This window comes from Falco naumanni, chromosome 5 (genome assembly GCF_017639655.2).
Source record: "Falco naumanni isolate bFalNau1 chromosome 5, bFalNau1.pat, whole genome shotgun sequence".
Classification (NCBI taxonomy): domain Eukaryota; kingdom Metazoa; phylum Chordata; class Aves; order Falconiformes; family Falconidae; genus Falco; species Falco naumanni.
The window spans coordinates 15542143-15559358 of record NC_054058.1 but is presented as its reverse complement, the minus strand read 5'-3'; the positions used below and the strand labels follow the sequence as shown (position 1 = coordinate 15559358).

General features: G+C 46.9%; 1 protein-coding gene across 1 annotated transcript in view; it reads left to right on the top strand.

The window, feature by feature from the left end:
- Nucleotides 1-7667: 7667 nt before the first annotated feature.
- Nucleotides 7668-17216, top strand: part of PARVB (parvin beta) — a 68366-nt gene continuing 58817 nt past the window's right edge. The window contains exon 1 of the mRNA XM_040595434.1: nt 7668-7916. Coding sequence (XP_040451368.1) covers nt 7802-7916 — 115 coding nt within the window. The 5' untranslated portion in view covers nt 7668-7801. The remainder of the gene's footprint in view (nt 7917-17216) is intronic.

The window sequence follows — 17216 nt, the reverse complement described above, 5'->3', positions numbered from 1 at the left end:
TTTTTTAATACAAGTCTGTACTTGCTGCCAATGGAAATCTTTGCAGAGCTGTAGCAACCAATGTTTGATACTTACTACCTTCCCGAAATACCTGTTGGTTTTGTTGGGCATCTGTGTAGAAATCGCTGTCCATGTTGTGCCCGTTGAGGAAGCATGCAGGGTCTTCCTTTCCTGTGTGCAATAAAATGCACGGGCCCACAGGGAAGGAGCGGAGGGCCAGGCTAGCTCTCTCTTCTCTACGGAGTGGGAGCAGTTCCTCAAATGGAAAAGTGTAAATTTTTTACTGTGATGTGATGGGGGAAAAAAACCCAACTTTCTCCTTCATGTGGGAATATTAAGGAGTTGGTCAGATGTCTGGGAGATTATCCTGAACTTTGTATGGGACAATGTAAGAAAATCATCCTAAAATTACAGCCTTGGAGTGATTAGGGTGGTAGGCTTTTTTCTGCTATTCTTGCCTTGCTTTTAAAAGGGCTGGAGCCCGGCAGCCACAGCAGTAGCAGTCCTTTTCAGGAAGATTTTTACGCAGTTCTCTACCACGGAAAGGTTTCTGAAATAGTGTAATTGAATGTACGTTTTCATGACAGCAGTGCTAAATTGCTGTTGGATGCTCTTGGATGATTTTAACTTAATTGGGATGAGACTTTATGCTGAATGTATGCTGTGCAAGTCAGGGCATTCAGCTTTCTTCTGTTGTTACACAAAAAAAATGCAACCCAGTCTGCAGCTGGAAGAGCTAATGTCTGCATGGAGTAAATGGTCTTTGTAAGTTTTCAGTTAAATAGAGTACATAATAGAAATTATTCTGAAGCAAATCAGTAGCATCAGTTAGGTGGTACATTTCTACCTCAGTATTGAATAAATAGCATTATTTTGAAAAGAAATCAAAATAGAAAAACAACAAAAAAAGAACACCTCCCACTCTCCCCCAAACTCCAAACCCCCCAAACCCCCACCTTTTCACTCATCTGGCAGACCAGGAAGAAAAATTAACTGTAACAGCGTCTTATGTCTAGAAGATATCTATCATCTTAGAAAACGAGTACAGGTATTATTACAGAACAAGGCTGTATATAATGATTTTGTGGCTTAAAAACCAGGTGGTTTTGCTTTGCTTCAACATGTGAAGAACTGTGAGAGACCACATAGTATCACTATTATTTTGTGATACATGTAATTACAGTAATCTGAGGTAGTCTACAATTTTGAGAACAGTATAAAATGCTGCAAGGCTAGAATAGAGGAAACGGAACACCTCTTTAAAAAAGGTGAGCAATGCTAAAAAGAGCAAATGTAACTTCAGACATTTAAAAGCTCAGCTAAATATTAAAGCTAACAGTTCAGAGCTGAAATTAAAAACAGATTTTGAATGAGGTTTAGTCTTTCCAATGTGATTCTGTATTTCTGAAAAGATGTGTTTATGCTCTGACAGGTTTTTTAATGAATATGCTCACAAGAATCTCATCCCTGCTGAGGGGTAGGGTACCAGAGAGTATTGTCTGGTATGCAGAGTGCTGGTATCTCATTCAGTATGGAAGGTTGAAACAAAGAGCGTAGCTGGCCGCCTTCATGCTTCGCTTTAAGACAGAGTATCTGCTTCAGACCGAAGGCCAGCAGCTGTGTCAGTTTTAATGGCCATTTGCCAATTAAATTATCAAAGACTAACACACACTTGAAAGTACTGATGCAAGCTCTTAACTTTCCTGTTTAGAAGAGCACTGTTTGTTTGAAGCACCGTGATGGGACTCAGAAAGACTCCAGGTTTTGTTTTGGGTTTTTTTTGAGTGTCCTTTTACTTTCTGTTGCCATAGGCTTTCTCTCCCAGGCTCAGACAACCCTGCCACCTTTTACTTTGCAATAGGCTGGCATACTTTTTCTACTTAGCTACAGATTTAAGCATTTCTTTATAAATACATAGGATATCGAAGTCAGAGGTGACTGGATCTATCTGTGTGGGTTTATTTCTATTATTAAAAGGTAACTTGCTTATAAGTCATTACATCTTGAGTGCTATATTGAGTTAGTAAAGTTTTATATGCCGTTTGGACTGTGTGTATAGCTTGTGAACCAGTTTGTGTGCTTTCTTGCCTGAAGTTTGTACTTACAGATTTTGTGATTACCATTTCATAAAAAAATCTAGTATGAGAACTGATTGATTTTTATTTTTTTCCATCAGAGGTTGGATAAAATGCTTTTTCCATGCTGCCTTAAAGCTAAGTGAATGTTGTGAAATGAAAACATCCACTCTGCTAGTGTGCAGATCAACATTTGTGTGTGCTTTGGTGTTATTAGTGTTTTTCATATGGATCCAGGTTATTTTTGATGCATTGAAAATGGGGCTTGCATTTGTAAAGTGTCTCGTTTGGTTTGTGCCAGCAGAATGCAGTTGATATCCTTGCTAATTATTTAATTTTGCAAAGATTATATGGGTAATTTAACCAATTACTGTCTTTCTATGTGCTTCTTCAGCATAATTAAGGCTACTCCTTTTAAATTTTTTTTCTATTTTCCTGATGTATTGATTATAATGTTAACATACAATGTAGTAAGAACTGCAGAGACTGTTCTCAGTGGATGTGATGTGGGCCTGGTCCTTGGGCATGGGATTTGATTTTACCGTCACTGTATTGTACACACAAGTCTCATAGGCCATAAGGTCCACTCTCTGGAGATTTTGAGAGCATTCCTCCAAAAAGCTGCAGGAGCTTTATTTGAATTAAATTCTTTAAGGAATGATGCAACTTTTCAACACTCACAGCACTGGCACTACTGCTGTAGTGGCACTACTGCTGTAGTAACACTACTACTGACTGCAACAACACACAATTGGCAAACCTAGTGCTGAAGAAGCGTGGCAGCCATGTTTTTGGATATGTAGACACAGAACTGCGTGAAAGATTGATTTACTAGTACTGTATGTGGATCTGGATGGCAAACTCCATTAGCAACTCCAAGGGTTGAAATATTCACTAGAAAAATGTGTAATAATTGAAGTGTAGGTATTTGAACAAAGTATAATAGCTGAAATTTTTGGTATGGTAATCCACCTTTTCCACTGGTAAGAGCACAGGGAAGAAGTCCCTCCTGCACAGAAAATCAACATAAAATATTGATTAGGTATAGCCTGAAACCTCAAAGTAATTTAAATGAGAGGCAGATTTGTAGCTGGTATTAACCCCACCCTTGGTGAGTTCTTACAGTCTAGAAGCCTTTGCTATGGGCAACATGCTATTGTCCCAGGAAGAAGAATGTATTTGTTCTTCCAAAGAAGCAGTATCAATAAAAAAATAATCATCATCATTGCCATTATGGGGAAACACAAGACAGGCTTAGCGTGCTGTGATGTATAAAGATGAAGTGTTTGCAGGGAGGAGGTTATTTGACTAGAGCTGGGGCAGTGGGCTGTCTGATTAAGAAAAATCTGCTCCATTTTAAGATTTAGATTTTCTATGCATTCCAAAATTAGCATAGCATTAGGTTCACAGCTTCTTAAAGGCAGTGTTATCTATGAGCTAAGGCACACATTTCTGTAACAAAGCAAGACATGAGTGCTCTGGTGCAGCAGTTAAAGAAAATCCTGGTTGGGGGAGAGGTGAGCATGTGAGGAGAAAATCCTAGCGATTGGTACACAGGAGCACAGAGTTGAGATGATGTGGAATAAGACTCTGTGGTCACTACAACTTGCAACAGCTGTGCATTAAACGTTTAGTGCAGACAGACTCATAAAATCCCCTCTGGATGGTCCATGCAACACTGGTCACAGGATGCTTCCTATATCCTGTGATAGAACCAGGTCAGAATGGAAAGCCACCGGCAGGTTTGAGACTTGCCAAGGAAACAGGAAGAGAAGTTGAGGTTATAACCAAGTCTTAAGCAGGATTTCCACTTATTGAAATTGATTTTGAAAATCAGGAAAAAGAAACTTTGGGAATGAATGAGAAAATAGGTTTTGCGTAAGATTTGGGGTACCTTTGATGAGTGCTTATAGCAAGAAATTATGCTTTAACCCCCCCTTCCCCCAACAAACTAGACTGCAAATGTAGTGCATGTAGTGTCTGGACACCAATTTATCACATGAGCCCTTAAAGATCTCTGGCGTCATCTTCTGCTTGTGCAGCTCCTAAACTTGGCAAAGTGGTTCTTTTCATTCCAGCAGTGCCACTTACATACTGGGCGCACATATGGGTCATCATAATTATTAAACTGTTTTGCATCCTCCAAGACAGAACATGGGCTGAGTGGTTTGGTCAGTGAAGGTCATTTCCTCAGGTACCAGGAGCCTTTGTTGTAGTCTACAGTTCCCTGGCGAGAAGAGAACCACTGGTCTGGTCTGGGGGTAGACATACTGGCAGCTGGAAAATGTGCAGAATGCACTGTTGAAGCAACAGTGGCAGGATACGCCTCGTTTGTATGTTCTTTATAATAATTCTCACTGCTTTTTACGCAAACAAAATAGTGAAGTTTTATAATTGTTTCCGTGACGGGTTCTGTGATCAAGTAGAGTGAATCCGTATGTTACACTGAGACTTGGGCCAGATGTAAGGGACTGCCCTAATTTACACTGGGGTTTTCTGTGTGCCCTGAAGTTCTCAAGCATAGTGCAATTACAGTTTTGGTTTGGCTTGCTTGTTTTTAGAGAAGTCATGCTTTCTTCAGAGGGGCTTTGTCCAGGATTTCTTGATTTTTTGTTTATCATCAATCCATTCTTAAACTCAGCGTTCCTGGGGCTCCCGAATGGAGAAGTTCAGCAGGGCAGCATCACCACTCAGCAGCCTGGCTGGCGGAGCAGACTGTAAGAAGCATGGCTTGCAGGAACAGCGAATGCTGCTTGCACAGCCAGTGAGAGTGACCACTACATTAAAATCTACAGTATATATTATTTTGTGAGATTTTTAAATGATGTGATAGCACATAAAGTAATGGTAGTATGGGGCTGGAGGAAATTACAGATGTGGAAAACTGCTCATACTGATGAGGAACCCTTGGTCCAAGCTGTCTGCGATGCAGGACTTGTGAGACGTAGAAACAGCACTCCTGGTGCTTGGTTGCTTTTGCCAGTGACGCACAGCAGTGCTGTGGGCAACTTTGGACCTCGCTGCGCTGGAGCAGTGGGTGGCTTGAGCAGGGGAATGTTATAAACTTGAAACTAATCCATTAAATGTGAATATTAAAAGCAGGTGCAGGTCCTACTCCAAAACTGTCGCTACCCTTCAGTTCTATGCTTTGAAACACTGATTTGTCTATTTGCCACTCTCCTGTTGATTTACAAATCATAACAGAAATAAAGCCTGTAAGGCAAACCTATGGTTCAAATGCAGAAAGAAAACTGATTAGAGAAACTGGTGAGCCAGCATTGTTTTCTTGAATCTTTCATTAGCTATTGTGTTAAATATTACTTTCAACAGGGAAAAAGCAAAAGATTTTTACAAAAAAATTTAAAGATTTTAAAATGCAACATAGGTAAACTAACTATCTCTATACGTAGATACTGCCCCATGTTCTGCTAATAGCAGTTATGACAGAAATGCAGATTGCTCAGTCTCTTACAAACATGCACTTTCAGGCAAAATCAAAGTATATCCTGCGGTGTGTTTTTCTTTGGACAAAAAGCCACATTTCAGCTCAAACACTCTCCTGTTTTGGATTTGTAGTCTGAAGGATCCTTCATGGCCGCCATCTCAGTTAACGAAAGGGCATTTTCATGAAATGCTGAGTGTTGTGCAGCTTTTCTTGCAGTTTAGGGCAGCCTTGCCCTGTTTTGAGTAGTATTGTATTCTCAGCAGACATGGTGGGATAGTTGCTGGGTGCAGCAGGTCCCTTTGGCTTGTGACCGCAGGGTGAGTTACAGGCTCTTGATTAAAGTTCCCTGCTGTGCCTTGGCTGGTGGGCTTCACTGTTCACTCTCTGAGATGTGTAGTTCTTGTTAAAAAGAATCCGAGTTTCCTGTATCTGCTGTTCTGCTGCTGACGGCAGCAATAGCCTTCCTGTTCTTTGGTAATATTTTGGTAATTGCAAAGCTGGAATAAAATGCATGCGTGCAGTCTGGCACCTTCCTCTTAAAGCATCATCTTAAAAAAAATAAAATATAAAAAAGGATAGTGTTCACGCTTCAATTTATTTAGAGTTGGAGCCCCAAAGAATTAGCATAGACTCAAGCCATCATTCCATCCTGTATCGGGCTGTCAATTCAGGATAATCTCCAGTTCATAGAAGTCTGTGCTGTCTTTCAGAAGGATCTTCCCAGCCCCAGTCATTGCTCCCTCCACTTCCCTTCTGCTGGCACTTGCCCTTGGGTGACTCTATGCTCAGTGATACTGGAAGGCTGGGCAGGGTGGTTTTGGTTTTGGTTTGTTGGGTGCTTTTCTTTTGGCTAGTTACCGATCTGCTTCTAGAAAAGCAATGAGCAGCTGGAGGTGAGGCACAAAAGTGGATCTTCATGACCGAAGGGATTAGCTTGGGTTAAATCTCTTGTGAAATTACAGTCAGAAAAGTATCTCTGCTGTCTTATGCGCTGGATGTGTCATGTAGCATTATTTCTACTGTCTGGTCAAGCATGAAAATCTGTCCTGAAAGATGGGTGTGCGGATCCTGTGCCAAGTTGTGTTGATTTGAATGTGGCTCTTTGTTTTGGGGCGAGGGCTGCCAACAGGGAGCTGCTAGCAGGAGCGGGGCCAAAGGTTGTGTGGCTGTAGGTACCCCGTAGGGTCATTAAAGTCCATGGGACTGCTTCAGGGGCTTAAAATTAAGTATGTGCGTAAGACTTCGCAGGATCAGAGCCTAAGGCTATAAACTCTTCAGGATCTGTTTTTAATGTGTATTCCACAAAGCCCTCATCATGCTCCCGGGTGCTGTAAAATGATAATAAGAAATTCTCTCTGTGGGATCAAACCCAGCTTTCCAGTTTTTGGCCGTTTTTGCGTGCACACACGCTGGTGACAGTGGCGGCACTGCTTGGAGACCGGCGAGGTGGTGGCATCCCCGCCGGAGGAGTGCGGGCCGCCGCCGGCGGGAGCCTGGCGGACGCGGGGCCCTCAGCCCCCACCCCGCAGCCCCCTCCCCTCACCCCGCAGCCCGTCCCCGCAGCCTGCCGCACGGGAGGCCGAGCCCGGCGGGCCCTGCGCCAGGAGAGCCCGGCCCGAGCGGCGCTGGGCGGCGAAAGGCGGCGGCAAACGCGAGCGCGGCCCGCAAGGAGCGGCGGGGCAGAGCCCTGAGGAGCAGCGCGCGCCGGGAGCCGGCTCTCCGCTTTCCCTCCGCTCCGGCCGCGGCGGGACCGGCGGCGCCGCTGCCCAGCGGTGGTTGCACCCGCTGGGCCCACCCGGTCCCTGCACCTCTGCCGCTGCCTCGGCAAGGGGGTGCCGCAGCCCCCTGCCAGGCTGTCCCCGCACACACCCGCCCGCCCGCACGGCTCTCCACAGGTGTCACCTCGGAGCTCGCCGAGGCCGGCCGGGCGCCTCCCCGGCGCGGCCACCGCCCCGCGCCCCCTCAGGGCCCGGGCCGCCGCCGCGGGGGGCCTGCGGGCCGGGTGGGCGTGGCGGCGCGCCCCCCGCCTCCCGCGGACTTCCCGGCCGTGGCAGGGCGCTGTGGCCGGCGGCTGCGGCTCCCAGCCCGCCCCTTGCCCCCCGTGCGGCTCCGGCTCGCACGCCTCCCACCGCCGGCTCTCCCCGCTCGGTCGCGGCTGGCCGGGTGATTCACCCGCTCCCGGGCTTTGTTCGCCTCCGCGGGCCGCTTCAGCCGCCGGGCGAGGGCAGGGGTTCGGGCAGGACTCGGGCAGGCTCCCCCCGCTGACCCCCCGGCCAAGCCGATGTCCGCCGCGCCCGTCCGATCCCCGACGCTGCGGCCCCACAGGATGAAGAAGGACGAGTCGTTCCTGGGCAAGCTAGGCGGGACGCTGGCGAGGAAGAAGAAAGCCAAGGAGGGTGAGTTCGCCCGCGCGGCGGGGAGGAAGGAAAGCGTGCCCGGCCGGCGTGGCTGGCTGCGGCTGCGGCTGCCCCGTCCCGTCCCCCCGCGGGAAGCCTGCGGCGGCTGCGGGGCAGAAGCGCCCTTTGTTCGCCAGCCCCGCGGAGGGGGCAGCGTCGCCTGGGGAAGGGGCCGCGCTCCCTGCCCCCGGAGCGGCCGCAGCCCCGGCGGGGAAACGGGGCCCTGCCCGCCTCAGCCCGGCTGGGGGCGGCGGCGCGGGGGGGGGGGCGGCTGCGGCGGGGGCGCTGCCGGGGGGGTGACTGCGCCCGGGGGCTCCCGGCGCGTCCCGCCGGTGTGGGGCGGCCGGTCACCGTGCGCGCCCCGGGGCTGGCCCGCCTGCCTTGCCCGCCCGCCGCCGGGAAGGGAGCCCCAGCACCCGCCTGCTGCGGCGGAACAAACTTCTGGTGACCGAGGGGGCTGTGGGCGTCGCTTTTCTTCTCGTCTGAGCATTAAGGAAGCCACGAGGGGACGGTTAATTCCACCCGTGTTTCGTTCCAGGCACGCTTCATCCATAGGGTCTACATTGGTGTGGATACTTTGCTCAGCATGTTTTTCATAACCAAGTATACTCAGTAAAACCACCTTGTCCTCGAGCTCCCGGATTTCACGTGGGTACGCAGGCGCTGGGGCGCACCCAGTGTGTGCGTTCGGGCTGTCGCTGCCAGCGCTGGCCTCCCCCTTCGGTGTGGGGGGCCAGGGCAGGCTCCCGCAGCCTGAGCCCAGTGGGCCAGCACCGGTGTCAGTGTGGCTCACCCATGCCAGCCCGCCCCTGCCCTGGGCCACCTAGGCACTGTGCCCTGGCACAGCCTCTCGCCTGGGCACGCGTGCGGGGCCTGCCCTCGGCTGTCCGCACGCACAAGGGGCTGTGCGGAGATAGCGCTGTTTGAAGCAACGTGACTTTTTGTCGTGCTTGTAGATAGGGAGATGGTGCTATCATTAAAGATGATCCAGCCCTGCATGCGCGAAGTGTCCCTTTCTCCGGAGTGTCGTCTACTCCGATGATGGTGTACTCTGTCCTCTGCTTCCCCATCTCTCCAAGTACTGGCTCCTGCAGAGAAAATTGTTCCACGTTATCCCAGATGGCTGCTAGCAGGAAATCTGGGTGTCCTTGCCTTGCTGTTTAGTGCGATTTTGACTTTCTGATTGGTTAAAACCGGCCTTAGTTTTGTTCAAGTGTCTGATGGGTGTAGGGTAGGGATGTAACTTGAGTTTCAGCCTCCTTTCAGCTGGCTGTTGAGTGAGCACATGTTTTATCCATATTGAGTCTATTAATTGGCAACAACATTATAAGGCAGCTTTTTAATACTCAAAAATAAAATATGCAGCCTCAAAACTGGCTCAGGGAAATTGCTTCCCTTTCCTTCTGCAGGCTGTTTTGGTGTGGCTTATTGGTATTTCCTTTATTATCTATTTTTAATCAAGTTTAGAGAAACTGTGGTTCGGCTGAGGAGCAGCAGAAATGGTTGTGCTTTCCTGATCTCATTTGCTTCTGAAGGAAGATGGTGGGGAAAACTCATTTCTAGCAGGAGATGCTGACCACACACTCTGAAAGGGTGTATTTCATTCAAAGGTGGCTTCTAAGCTTAAACAGATTGGCTGCATCCCTTCTTAAATGAGACATTTTGGCATGCTAGGCAATGTTTTTGAGGTGACTGCTTTCAGCAGGGACCTTAGCAGGGACCACCCACTCATTTTGCTGAGTTTGCCTGTTATTTTGCCTACTCTTGTGGCCGCAGCTCCTGCCCTTGGTACTTCTTCGTGGGGAACCGCTGCTGCAGTAAAGCATGACAGTCACACTTCTGTCAGTGGGATGGGAAGGAAGCTGAAACATGTGACACAGCTTGTAGTTTGAGTATTCCTTCCAGTCTGAAAATGCGAAGGGAGGAAAGACAGTCTGCAGAACCTGTGGAGCCACCCGTTGGGTGTGACATGCTGGTGCTCCAGGCAGCTGAGGCCCTTTGTTGGAGGGGGAAATGCTTATTACCCTCCTATGTTTTGCACTTTCTTTGTGCAGTAGTTCTCAAATGCAGGTTGTCCAGACCATGACTGTGAAGTCGGAGGGAACCCAGGGCTAAGCAGTGACCAGGTGCTGGGGTGGGGTCTGCACCAGGGGGAGAGAGGCTGGTCTGTGGCTAGTAGTAGGACCTGCACAGCTGCAGAAGCAAATTTCATAGCTAGAAATGAAATCTTTGTATGTGTGAAGCAGAAGTAAATTGGAAGCTCACCCGAGGGGCGTTCCTTGAAGGAGCTGGTAGACCACGTAGAAGCCATGTGGTCAACTTGTGTGCCTGGGAACTGCTCTGCGCTTGGGGGATCTCCTCCTTCCCTTCAGGCGGTTTCTGCTGGCTTTCTCTGAGGGGACCAGCAGAGGTCGGAGTGATCTTCCCACTTCCCAAATACTGCCCACTCCACAACAGCAAATGGGAACGCTGGCTGCTGATTTGCCGCAAACAAAAATCATTCTTGCCTCCTCTGCCTCTAACAGCACGAAAAGCAAGCAAGCCGGAGGGCTCTTTATACAGACTTCTTGCATTCACTGCCTGCCTTTTGTACTGTAGTGTAAATATGGGCCTGCTATCACCATCTCAGCAGTGTTGATACAATGACCTTTAGCCTGCTCTGTGCAAGCGCTGTAATCCAGTTATATTATTCCTTTTTGTCTTTGTGCACAAATTCTGAGCTTAAAGATCCTTGTGGTGGTACTGAAAAAGTTTTTGGTTGTTACTTACGCAGTTTTTTTTTTTAATCATGGGTGGCGGTTGTGTCATAAATAACCAAAATGTGTGGCTACCAACACATAAGCAACTAAATTTAAATAATTTTTTGGCTAACTACTTTATAACGTGCTGCAATCTATTTTTAGAGAGACTGTGTCGAGAGAGGAGGGTTTATTAGGCTTATCAAGGTGGCCAGTGTAAGTTCATACCCTTGCTTTATGACGGGAGGATAAGTAACGTTCTGGGGTGCGCTGGTGATAGTCGCTGTGGCAGTATTTGAAGTATTTACTGTAGCATGTAAACAACTGCGCTGCTGCTCTTGCTTTAGCAGTATGGTGTGACATAGTGCTTTGTAAGTGAGTGCTAGCATGGGAGGTAGGGTTAAGACCTCAGGTCAAATTTGTCAGTGTTTTAAGCCAAATTCTATAGGTTGTGTAACTGTTTGAGGAAGCCTTTGAATTTCTACCTCAAACCTCTGCTTTACACTATTACGCCTTATATTTATGTTTCTGAATTTTTATGGATGAGCTGACTTGTTAGGGAGCCTTGACTTAAACAACACAGCAGCCACCGTTGTTCACGGGGAAGCCGTTTTTACCCTGGTTTCCTATGGAAGTACGGGGTGGGTGATCTCACTGTCTGTTTGGCTCCTCCCTTCCTCTTCCCTCCCAGGAAAGTTTTTAACTGATATTTTGGCCGAAAATGCCCTTGAGAGAAAATTACTGGTCTTAAGGATTATGAAATGACTTCAGATTGTGTCAAAATGTGTCACCAGTGAGTAGTGGTGTCCCTTAGTGGAGTCCTGCAGCAGGAAAACCTGCAGATGAGCTCATCTATGATACAGATGAGCTATTAGATAGCCCATGTGGTAGGAACATGGCCAGAGAAAGGACGTGTCTATGGGGAGAGTGCTGCATGGAGATGTGTGTTCTTAATCTTACAATCAGTCATGACACACATCCTTAGAAAAGTGGGATGTGTTAGTTCCAGTGCTCGTGTGCCCACCTGGTTTTAATTTCTGCCCCCCACACCCCACCCCTTAAGCTGTGGTAGAAATCTGCAAAAATCTAAGTTTGCCTAATGCTACTGTGACATGACTCTGTCTTGGTGTATCTTGGGCTTCCAAATGTGCCACATCTGTAATGTGTTTAATAAACCTATCATGCCTGTTCAGGAGCTCCAAAATCTTTAAATACCTTGGGAAACTATTAGGGTGCTGGCAGGGCCCATAGCAGTGTACGGTTTGTAAGCTAGATGATCCCTTTGCTTCTTCTCAGATGCTGTTTCAGATAGTGCTGTGTTTCATCTCCATCTGTAAACGGAACTTAAAAAATCTCCCCTTTCCTGTCAGTCAGAGTGATGTCTTTGTACTGAAATAAAGGAAGGAGTTTGCTGCAAGCTTTGCTTCAAGCCTTCTTGCAAAGCTTTGTTTTCTTTTCCTCATAACACACTGTATGAAAGATCTGGGCAGCAGGTGTTTGGCTAAATAAACCTTCTATTACTGTATCTGTGTGTGTGAATATATATATAAAGCCTATATGGAGGAGTCAGTGAGAGAAATAGAGCAAACTTAATTGCTTAGTGTTGTTACCTAGTGACATGCTTGAGGGTGGACATAGGGGTGAGGAAACTGCTTCAGAAAAGCATTATTTGTTGTGCCTGATGCAATCAGTAGGAGAGGGGGAAAGGAGGATGGAAATGACAGTGCTGCAGAGGGCAGAATTATTGCAACAGCAGCTGAATAATACAAAGGTTTTACACATATCAAGGGAGTAATGTTAAAGTATTGTTCTTGGGGTCTGTGGCTCAGTGTAAGGGTGCGTTAGCCTGGCTGTGAAAAGTTTACTGTTGCAATTGCCTGGGGGTACACCAGTCTGGTAAATAGCTTGGTGGACTAGTATTTCCACTAGATGGCAAGATTTTTCTCCCAGAGAAAGGTGACAGTTGTTGCCTTTATTTTGCAGGGAGAAAAGGTGGAGGTGTGAAGAGATGGTTTGTTAAGGTCATCTGGGAAGCCAGTGACAAAGCAGGGAAAGGAACTTTCTCCTGCGTTGTCTCTAGTGCTCTGATCCGTTGGCAAAGGTGCCGCATAATCTGCTTATTTCCCATGGCTCTGCACATGCTGAAACCTAGCTCCAAATTGTTCAGGTGGGACTGCCCGATCTACTTTGGCTTTCTGAATGGAAGAACGTGGGGAAATAAGCTCAACAGCAGAGTTAAGTTGGAGGAAACAGTTTCTTTATCATTCCTTTGAAACTGATGGGGCTGTTTTTGTGGGTAATTGCTCTCTGGAGGGAAAAGAGGTTCAAAACAAGATCTACTTCATTGCCTTTGTATTGATGAGCAGCACATCTCAAGTCTTTAGGGCTTCCCAACAGGATAGGGAAAATGGACTTGCTGAGAAAATGGATCTCATGTTTCATTTGAATATGGTATACTGAAAATAGTTAAGATCTCTTTTTAATGCTGTCTGTTATATGGTCTCTGAGGTGTATCAGTGTACACAGGTTGTAAAAAACTGAACTTCTCTGTCTCTGTGTGCTGCACCTTTGTATTAGTCACTGCCTAGTGTATTTAGCTTTAAAATGTTTCTGGAAGATGGCTGTTCAATAGATCTTAAAAAGATGTGAAGCTGTAAGGCATCCTTAACTCAATCTTCATTCACCTTGCAGGTGTCACTCATGGCGGTGGTATTATTCATGCCCAGGATGTGCCCCAGTCACAACCGTTCCTGGCCGTTGTAGATTGTGTTTCATTCTGGCTGTGCCCATGGTAACCTGCTTCATGAACAGGCAGGGTAATTCTTCTAACCACTCTGATGTGGAAGAACTGGGACTTTGGCATCACCTGGTGCCTAGAAAGCTCGGGGGGAAGGTGTGTTACTGATGTGGTGCTTGCACTCTAGGTTTTGTCCTGAGGCATGTCTGCATTTCTGACTAGTGGTGAAGTGCCAGATAACTTGCCGGGTGCTTGCTGGGAATCTTCATGAGCAAATCGGCTTCTTGCAGATCCTTGAGGCGTCATCTGAGATACTGGGTTCAACTGGTTGCCTCTCACTGTCTGCTGACCTGATCCTCAATGCAGTTTTAACGCTCTTCCTTTCAATAGACTGGTGTTGGAGCTCACTCCCATCTTCACTCACTTTCCATGCTTGTAGTATGAGACAGTGAATTCTTAGATGAAGAGAGAAATACAAAGGACGTAGGGTGTAATTCTGTGGTCCTGATTCACACAAGTACATTTGCTGCAGTCTGAGAGGATGCTTGGCTGGGGAAGCATGTTTGTGCATTGTAAAAGGGTACTGCTGCTGAAATATCCAAACGGGAGGTGGGTGCTGGTTAAGCAGAATTACTTGCTTTTTAAGAGAGGAATTTTCATATGATTATATTGAAGCTGCATAGCATTCCAGATATGTGTGTATATCAATAGAAAGACTGTGCAGACATATGCAAATTCAGGTCCAATTTATTAGACTTTCCACTACTAATTGGAACAGACAGACCTAAATTTCCGGTGGGAACCTGCATAGCCTAATTGCTGAGTTCCTCCTGTAGGATTCAGGCATACCTCTGACTAGGTCTGGTTTCAGTCTTGCTAGAGCAGTGCCAGTTTACATTCTGACAGTGTTCTGTTCTGGCAAAAGCTGTACTGTTGATATAGTTTGTGTCAATGTCTCAAACAAAATGAACTTTACATGCACAGGAATCCTCCTTTTAATAGTGTCATAAATCCCATCTTTTTCTCTTGTAACTGCAGCTAGGCTAGGATGGTTCACCCAGTACAGCTTTAGGCACAGTCTCTTGGTGAGACAATGGAGTTTTAAATTACAGCTGAAAGTTTTCTTCCAGACAGCATGCAGCAAGATATGCAGAGTAGCTCTGAAGCGCTACAGTAATGGACTGAAGAAAGTGAATTGCTTTTATTTAAGAAAACCAGACATTTTAAAGTTAAATGAAAATAAAACATTTTCAGAATTGCAATCTTTAAAACAAGATTCATTGTAAGAACACTATTACGTTTCGTCATAAAACCTTAGCAAGGTGGTTATGAACACCATTTCTTAAAAATACTAATGCAAGGATTTGGAAAGGGACTAATTTTCTTCTTAAAGTCTGCCCTTACTTAAAAGCAATTGTTCAGTGATACCTGTTTTCATTTCTTCTAAAGGATTTATTAATGCTAACATCATGAGAGAGTCTTCTAGAAGCTGGCATCTGGTTGTTTCTGTTTCAAGGAGCACGTGGGTGAGCCACATGAGACTTTGAATGGGGGGAGCTGCAAAGTCACGACTTCATGCTAAGTCTGCAGATGCTCTATGCTGGATGGTGTGAACGGCAGATTCTTGGTCCCCTTGGGGACCACAGGATCCCTTGGTGGATCTGTGCAGGGAGATAGGCTGTGTTCTGCAGTGCATTGTCATGAATGCATTCATCATATTGACTTAAGTGCTTGTGCTTTTAAAAGTTGTGGTGTTTAGATCTTTTTATCAATACAAATGCATCCTACTGATCTGCACGTCAGCAGCACAGGAGTCCATAAGATTTAGTATAGTTATGCACAGCAGTGCTAAATGTCTTTTCATGTACTTTAAGAACTGTTACAGGCTGGCTGATCCGAAAACAGATGAAGCTGGTGAAGTTTTCCAAGGCACTGTTTTGAGCTTGGGATTGTACTTTGATGTTAGGAGATTTGGGAGATTAGCTGGCAAGCTCCTTCCATTGCAAAAGCATGTCGGAACAACTTGTTGCTAAGAGATCCAGGGTTATGTGGTCTGTGGCAAGACCAGCGCAAGGCAGTCTGCTAGTTGCAGGAATTGGCGTGTCAGCAGTTAGAGCTTTGCTGTTCAGTGGGAGCAAACTTTAGTGTGTATACCTCATGCATACAAATGTTACAGACACAGCTGAGGAGATTGAAGTTTGTAGCTGTGGAGGTGCTAGTGTAGCTGGTGCCTCAAAGCTGCTCATGAGGGATTTGGATGCTAAATGGCTGTTAGTTTTCAAAGGACGTTGAGTGTACACATCTCTTGGGCACCGCTGTAAATCTTGGTCTGCAGATACATACCTGGGAGGTTGTCTGTGTCAGGGTTATCTGTGTCTTGATGGGGACATAATGACTGTACAGAGATACTGACATGTATCACAGATGAGGCAGGAAATTCCTTCTCCTTATAACATTGTTTTTGTGATCCATGTCACCCTTGCTGTGGCTGGTAACACAGCAGGCTCTGTGCGTGCCTAGTTAATCCTGGAGCCTTGTTTCCTTTTCAGCATTTTCAGTCTGTCCATATTCTTGTGCCTGTGGGGTGAGGTCTTCATGGGCCAGCCCTCAAAACTCCTCAGGGTTGTTTCAGCAGACCTGGAGGCCAGCAAGAAAGAAGGAAGGGAAGCCTTGTTTCCCAAAGGCTTCTCCTTGTGCTGACCTCTGCTCGTTATAGCCATCATGACTTTGGGAAACCTGCAGGTTCTTTGAACTAATGGGATCTGGGTATTCTGTTGCAGAAGCCAGCCATTTGAAAGTCAACCAGGTGACTCCAGAGAAAGATCTGACCTGTGCCAGTGTCAGGTTGTGAGTGATGGCACAGACTCTGTTCTGGTCAGCAGTCATGATGTCCACATGCCTTACTCTGCGCAGTCCTCTAATTGATCTCTTCTGCATGGTGACTTTGGTAGTTGCTTATCTTCTCCCTTGTATGTCCTCTGCCCGCTCTCTGAAATGTGGCATATATACGTATTGTCACTGATGAAGCTTAGGTTTTTTTCCTCAGGGCACAGCAAAATCAACTGATGCAGTTGTCAGAGTTGTTTACTCTAACTCTAAAGTATGCGCGTCGGCAGCAGGTTTTCCCCAGGGTCTATATGGCATACATGAACCAGCCCTTGCTTTACGTGCCCTCCTCGTGGCTGTGGTGTACCTACCTCTGGTTGTTGTTACAGGCTGCATCTGCGCTCCTTGCCTGGGCTGAGGGGTTGGGGGTGATGTGTGGCATGTGTTGCGGTGAGGAGGGGGGGAAGTGTGAGGGAAAGAGGGGCAGGGTGAGCAGTGGGGAAGCCCTGCTTTTCAGGGGGCTTTTCCAGGCTGCCCTCAGGAGGAGTGCTGGATCCTGGGACCTCTGCTGCAGGACAGGCTGCCTCAGTGCTGGTGCACCGTGCTATCCCCACCATTGCAGAAGGGGCTCTGTGCATGTGGTCTAACCCAGCAGTTCTTGCATGGTTACAGTGACCCCCATTTATCTTTGGGGGTGGGCTGAGCATGGAAGGGAAGTGGGAACAGGAACCTCTGTGTTACACAGCTATTAGGTCAGTGGCCAAGTGATCTCTCCAGGGTGAAGCATGTTCTACTCGGGTATAGACTTCCTAATTTGTACCCTTTTGTTGGCCAAGTAGAAAGCTGCGACCCAAAGTCCGTGACTTCTGTTGTGCCTGTCCAGTTTAGCTGGAAAAGTGTTAGGGCTAACGTGTGGTTTCAGAGTCTTGTAATTTGAATCCAGTTAAGTCTTGCTCTGAAAACCAGATGTGGAGAGAACGTGCACACCTGGCAGCATGT